The sequence below is a fragment of the Pholcus phalangioides genome, unplaced genomic scaffold, assembly GCF_987345545.1.
Source record: "Pholcus phalangioides strain wild (caught in Gottingen) unplaced genomic scaffold, Ppha-v1.0 ptg000007l_1, whole genome shotgun sequence".
Classification (NCBI taxonomy): Eukaryota; Metazoa; Arthropoda; class Arachnida; order Araneae; family Pholcidae; genus Pholcus; species Pholcus phalangioides.
In genome coordinates, this window is record NW_028301600.1 from 39,795,295 (window position 1) to 39,801,840 (window position 6,546).

A 6,546-nucleotide genomic window follows, 5' to 3' on the forward strand; every position below is an offset into this window, starting at 1 on the left:
AAACTAATCTATATACATACAAAATAATACGTCCTGACTGCTTCATCGTCGCCGAGCCGAAACCGCTGAAGCCATAAATATGAAATTTGGTGAGTAGTTTCATTTTATAATGCAAAGACTCACTAAGGGGCTTTTCAAAATTCGACCCCCAAGAGCGTCATAAAAGGGTTCAAAGGTTACCGAGAGGAATCACGCCGAGCCGAAATCGCTGAATCTACAAATATGAAATTTGGCAGTATTTTCATTTCATGACGTAAGGACTACTACTACTACACCGTACATGCACCTCGTACACATTCATCTACGGAATTTCTAACGAGTGACGTAAAGACTAACTAAGAAGGAGTTTTTTTTTAAATTCAACCCCTAAGGGGGTCATAAAGGGGTTCAAAGGTTAAATGTGGCGATCATAGCTGAGCCGAAACCACTGAAGCTATAAATACGAAATTTGGTCAGAATAATTTTTTATAATGTAGATACCTACTAAGATGGGATTTATGAAAATTCAAGCCCCAGGGGGGTTATGAGGCGTTCAGATGTTATATGGGGAATCATCACAAAGTAATTTTCAGATTACCAAATCCACGCAAGCGAAGCCGCGGGTAACACAGCTAGTAATATATAAAAATAATAGAGACATCTTTTATTGATGATTCATTTCCATTTATTTTATTCGTGAATAATGACACATCCAAGTTGACGTTCGACATGAAACTTTTTAGATCGGTACACCAGTACTTGTCATAGGCATTAGCGTTGAACTGAATGTGCTTGGTGTGATTTGATGACGTCGACAAGTTCCTAGACCGAACATCTGCAAAATAAAAAGAAAGAAAAACACATTGTTGGTACAAAAAAAGTTATTTATCACGTATTTTGGTGTCTGAATGTAATGTTAATCAGTTTGGTTCATCGATTATCATTTCATGTTTACGAGAGCACGTTACATGGAAGTCAGTTTTTTGAGCCTGTCTCATAGACATTTCTATCTGTTCACCGACACAGTTTAAACTACAACCGCAGGCGAAAGGTTTGAAGATCGACACGGATTGGTTAAATTCGGGATTTTTAACAATCCGTGTCGATCTCTAATCCTTCAACCTGCGATTGTAGTTTAAACTCTGTCGGTGAATACGGCCGTATATATGTATATGTACGGGGCATTCATAATTAAAAGACCCTATTTTAAAGTAGCCTGCAGGCGAAACTAGTTATCAGAAAATTGTGAAGTTTTGTGGAGGACTTCATGAGAAGCGATCAGAATTTGTTTCGGGGGGGGGGAATTAGTTACACGTGTCGCCACCAGAGGGCGTTTTATTAAGAATGACACATTTAGGCAAACGTTTACATTATTAACAATTGTTAAGCACTTTTACAATTGTTAAGCACTTTTACAATTGTTATTGCAACAAAAGATGCTCCACATGATGGCCATCATTTTCAGATACCATGTGAAATCGCAAGATGGCATGTTCCACAATTGACCGAAGTGTGTGGGGGAAATGTTCGGCACGTGGCGTGAAATACTGCCTTTGAGCTCAGGTAAAGTTCTTGGATCGTCACGACTTACCAGACGTTCCAGATTCCCCCAAAGACAAAAATCGTATGAATTAAGGTCTGGGGAGGCCATAGATTTGGGAAGTGCCGGCTGATGACACGTTCTTCTGCAAAATGTGTTTTAAGATCATTCTTAAACACACACTGCAATGTGTGGAGGAGCTCCGTCTTGCATAAAAATTGTGTCTGCGAGGCAGTGACATGCTTGCAGAGCCGGAACAATTTCGTTCTGTAACAGCAATGCATATCGCTTCCCGGTGATCGAACATGTCACTGGACTTGTAGAGCGTAACTCCTCGTAGAAGTAGGGACTGAGAATAAATATGATGCAGTAAATCCACACCATACTGTCACTTTTGGTGAATGCAACGGAACCTCTAAGATAGCGTGCGGATTTTCTGGTTCCCAAATTCGGCAGTTGCGAGTATTGACTGCACCATCCAAGTGAAAATGCGCTTTGTCTGTCCAGAAGATATTCGAAGGCCATTCTGAATCGACCTCAATGGGAGCTAGAAACTGCAGTGAGAACCGGAGTCGAGTGTCATAATCATGTAGATGCAACCACTGTACAAGTGAAAGTTTGTACGGAAAATATCGGATGATATTCCACATGATCTTATGGACAGTCGAACGTGGCCTATCCAACGTCTGTACTGCTGCTACACGCCTGACACTAGTGATACCACGAGAATTTGAATCTTTGTCCTCTTCCACTTGAAGCGAAACCTCTTGTACTGCGTCTATAGAAATGGGTCTTCTTTTTCTTCCAGGACGAACAGCCAACGATCCTATGGTTTCAAATTTCGTTATCATACTCCGAAGTTTTTAACATTCATTAGACCTTTTCGAATCCTCTTCCAAGTACGATATTTCCGTAGAGCAGTTGCGGAATTGCTGTTTTGGTAAAACAATTTAACCAAGAAAGAGCGATCTCGTAAATTATCGTCATTGTGAACAGCAGCAAACACATTGAGAAACAAGATCTCCGTATATGTTTCTAGGTTTTATAACAGCTGCTGCGTGACATCACATAAATTTACATGTTTACTACAGCTATTCAAAGTGAAACGCCCTCTGGTGGCTACATGAACTGATTTTTTCCCCCTGAAAAAAATTCCCATCACACTTCATGAAGTCCTCCACAAAATTTCACACTTTTCTTATGACTGGTTTCGCCTGTAGGCTACTTTAAAATAGGGTTTTTTAATTATGAACGCCCTGTATATACAGGGTGTCTGTAAGTGCTAGCACAGCCTTTATCTCATCAACCGTGCGTCGTAAAAGTATGATTCTAATTTAAAAAATTCTCAACAGACGTTCAAAAATGACTCTGTATGAGTTTTGAGAACGAAAATACAACACAATGTGTAACAAAATAAAAAATCTAATTTTTTACACGGTCCCCTTACACTTGAACTTCCAGTTAAAAAGTTGTTACCCTGTCTTCCCTGATGCAAACAAAAAAGATTCCATGTTTCTAAGTGCAATATTCAGATATATTCAAATTCGAAAAACGGAGGAAATTTAGGAAAGAACAGCGTTAAGTGCGGAAAAACCGTTTTACCCGTGTGAGTGCAGAGATGAATTTTCCTTCCCTGAAGCACCGATATCTCTTCACTCAGCCAATTTTTCCGTGTGGGTTGCATTGGCAGGAGAGACGTCTTTCTACGCAAATATATTTTGGTATCGTCATTCTAGAACTTGCCATTGTCTTCAGAGAAGGAAATATCCATTGATGGGTGAATAGGGTCATTAAGAACGCTAAAATACTCACGCTAAAATGACCCTTGTTCGGGTCATTTGCCCGTACATACGTGCTCGAACACGCTAATGACCCCCAGAACATCCGATTAAAATATCAGATAACCCTTCCTTCTGAGAGTTTTGCACAGTAGATGCAGTAAAATACAATATATTAAGACTTCTTTTTGGTCAAACAATTCAATATACGAAATGAATGACGCTATATATCCATACCTGTAGTTCACAATGGTGACCAGTCCTGCATAAGCACACGTAGGGATTGTTTCCACACAAGTCACCTACGAAAATACAAAGATATGAATCTCATTTTGTCACAATACAGTCATTTCATGTGCGTATAGATGCGCTAATTAGACAAGTATGTCAGCGTACGTCTCGGGGAGGTTTGCGAGCTGGAAATACTGTCCATCTCGCCTACGTTTTGGCAAGCTGGAAATATTGTTTTTTGTGCCTATTTTATGATTTCACGTGGTTCTTTTATAATTGGAAACATCTAATAAACTATTCTGGGGAGCCGCAGATAAACCAGGAATTGGGTAACGAAGCCGCGAGTGGCAAAAGTTCGAGAACCACTAATATAGATCAAGATATAGTAATAACAGCACCATTCAAGGCTGAAAAATCTGCAAGGTAAACATACGACAAAACCGAATACAAACTAAGTTCTCAGATATAGCATCAATATTTTATCGAATGCTCAAGGAATCTATGTTATCGAATGCTCAAGGAATCTATGTTATCGAATGCTCAAGGAATCTATGTTATCGAATGCTCAAGGAATCTATGTTATCGAATGCTCAAGGAATCTATGTTATCGAATGCTCAAGGAATCTATGTTATCGAATGCTCAAGGAATCTATGTTATCGAATGCTCAAGGAATCTATGTTATCGAATGCTCAAGGAATCTATGTTATCGAATGCTCAAGGAATCTATGTTATCGAATGCTCAAGGAATCTATGTTATCGAATGCTCAAGGAATCTATGTTATCGAATGCTCAAGGAATCTATGTTATCGAATGCTCAAGGAATCTATGTTATCGAATGCTCAAGGAATCTATGTTATCGAATGCTCAAGGAATCTATGTTATCGAATGCTCAAGGAATCTATGTTATCGAATGCTAAAGAAATCAAGCTGTTTCTCGTAATCATGAATATACATCCATGTTAAAGACAAAGAAAAATAATGAAGTGATTCTCATATATGCATGAAGCAATGTCATACTGCTGAGATATTCGACTAATGTGTCTGTATCCCGGTAAAACTCTTCGAAGACAATAACCACTATTTCATGACAGCAATAAAGATTTTTACCTGCTTTGCCCATTTTACGGCACCACTGGAAAAACATGCCAACGCAGCATTCGTCTTTGGCACAAATTGAAGAACCACAACTTTTTTCTCCTTGGCTGTACGGAATGATCTGAAAATTGAATTGAAGTAAAATAGAATATCAGTCATCTATGGAACAACATTTTGTTTCGTAGAGAAAAAAATATTTTCATTTCTGATAAAGAGAGAAATGTACATAAACGTCTACCTCTTCACATAAAACGTTTATATTTAGTCTACGTTGTTAACGTTTGTATTTAGTCTACGTTGTTAACGTTTGTATTTAGTCTACGTTGTTAACGTTTGTATTTAGTCTACGTTGTTAACGTTTGTATTTAGTCTACGTTGTTAACGTTTGTATTTAGTCTACGTTGTTAACGTTTGTATTTAGTCTACGTTGTTAACGTTTGTATTTAGTCTACGTTGTTAACGTTTGTATTTAGTCTACGTTGTTAACGTTTGTATTTAGTCTACGTTGTTAACGTTTGTATTTAGTCTACGTTGTTAACGTTTGTATTTAGTCTACGTTGTTAACGTTTGTATTTAGTCTACGTTGTTAACGTTTGTATTTATTCCACGTTTGCATGAACTATGACTAAATAGTATAACAAAATCAAACAATATACTTATTATAATAACCACGTACTGTACTTACCACAATAAACAGTATGTAAATAAGCACCGCAACATTCATGTCTATCAAAAATGTTCGCATGTCTTTTAACAAGTATAGGACATCTGAGTTCAACCGCAACAGAATAATTATAACCACGAGTTCAACCACAATTGAAGTATTCGAAGCTTGTGAAGAGCGATCCACATGCACTATCAACAGAAGAAAATAAATGCAGTTTCTCGTTCATGATCAAATAATTTAGAAGCAATCATAATTTTAAAGGGAAAACAAACACAGATTTGCATATAAATTAGAACACCCCACAGAGTGTACATATTTTGAACTGTTTAGACACATGGTTCACAACAAGTTAATTCCTTTGATAAAACGGGAACAAATCAAAAATTGCTATTCATTGGAAACATCTGTTCTCTTCAGAACTGGAAAATACTAATAATGAAACAACAGGGGGGGGGAAGGGGGTGAAGACCATAAATTTGTACCCTGCTGTTATTAGACTTGATAAAAAATGAAAATCAAAAGAACCATTAAAGTTTGTTTCAAGACGAAATGAAAAATGTTTTAATATACAGGGGTAAACGTGACGTGTTCTGCCAAGCGAAAGGGGGTGATAGACGAGCCCAAGGGGAACACCCTACCAACAATGTCATATCTTGAACCGTTTTCGAGTTAAGGTGGATAATTGATTATGGAAAAAAAATGCGTTAAGTCTGAAAAACCCTTGAATTTGTGAAGTCTCTGAAAGGCCTACGTGCGTACTAAGCACATATTTGGAAAGAATGGAAAAATCTTATAGAGTGACATCAATTTCATTGAAATATCTGAATTTAATGGCGAGCTACAAGCGCTGAAAATTGGCAAAATTCAAAATTGATGTCGCAAACACCGTCTTTGCTACAATCGATCAAATTTACCAAAAACTTGTCCATTGTACCAGCTTTCGAAAGAGCCTGCAATAAACCCTGTCTGTGTTCTGGTTCGGGAAATTTTTGTTTGCGATACATCATTGAAATCAGTGTTTGTCGAAGTAGATATTCGACGAAAATTCAAAATTGGTGGATACAGATTTTGGTGACAATTTGATTTTGCAAAAAAAATTCTATATGGTAACTTTACATCATCTGCAGCAAAGGTGTTCGACCTTTTCTAGTCGCGAGCACTGTGTGTACCCAATTATCAAAAGAAGAGCACCCTTACGGCAAGTTTGGCATACAAATGCATGAAATGAGAATGATTTTAATCCTCAAATGAAATT

The 6,546-nt window shown here is 37.6% G+C and overlaps 1 protein-coding gene across 1 annotated transcript; it reads right to left on the reverse strand.

Moving 5' to 3' along the window:
* Window positions 1-653: 653 nt before the first annotated feature.
* LOC149085272 (U1-hexatoxin-Iw1a-like) lies at window positions 654-5,528 on the reverse strand. The gene is made up of 4 exons (XM_089233189.1): window positions 5,310-5,528; window positions 4,637-4,745; window positions 3,535-3,599; window positions 654-814 (listed from the first exon to the last, which is right to left on the reverse strand). Exons 1-4 carry the CDS (start codon window positions 5,367-5,369, stop codon window positions 719-721), a joined length of 330 nt encoding a protein of 109 aa, XP_089089315.1. The 5' UTR covers window positions 5,370-5,528; the 3' UTR covers window positions 654-718.
* Between the last annotated feature and the right edge of the window lie 1,018 nt (window positions 5,529-6,546).

Bases quoted from the DNA above. Each gene is read 5' to 3' on its own strand.
- LOC149085272 (XM_089233189.1), bottom strand. From the start codon at position 5,369: ATGCGAACATTTTTGATAGACATGAATGTTGCGGTGCTTATTTACATA. The intron at 4,746-5,309 runs GTAAGTACAGTA...TTCAATTTTCAG, and splicing joins TTTACATACTGTTTATTGTG to ATCATTCCGTACAGCCAAGG. The intron at 3,600-4,636 runs GTAAAAATCTTT...GTATTTTCGTAG, and splicing joins CCGTAAAATGGGCAAAGCAG to GTGACTTGTGTGGAAACAAT.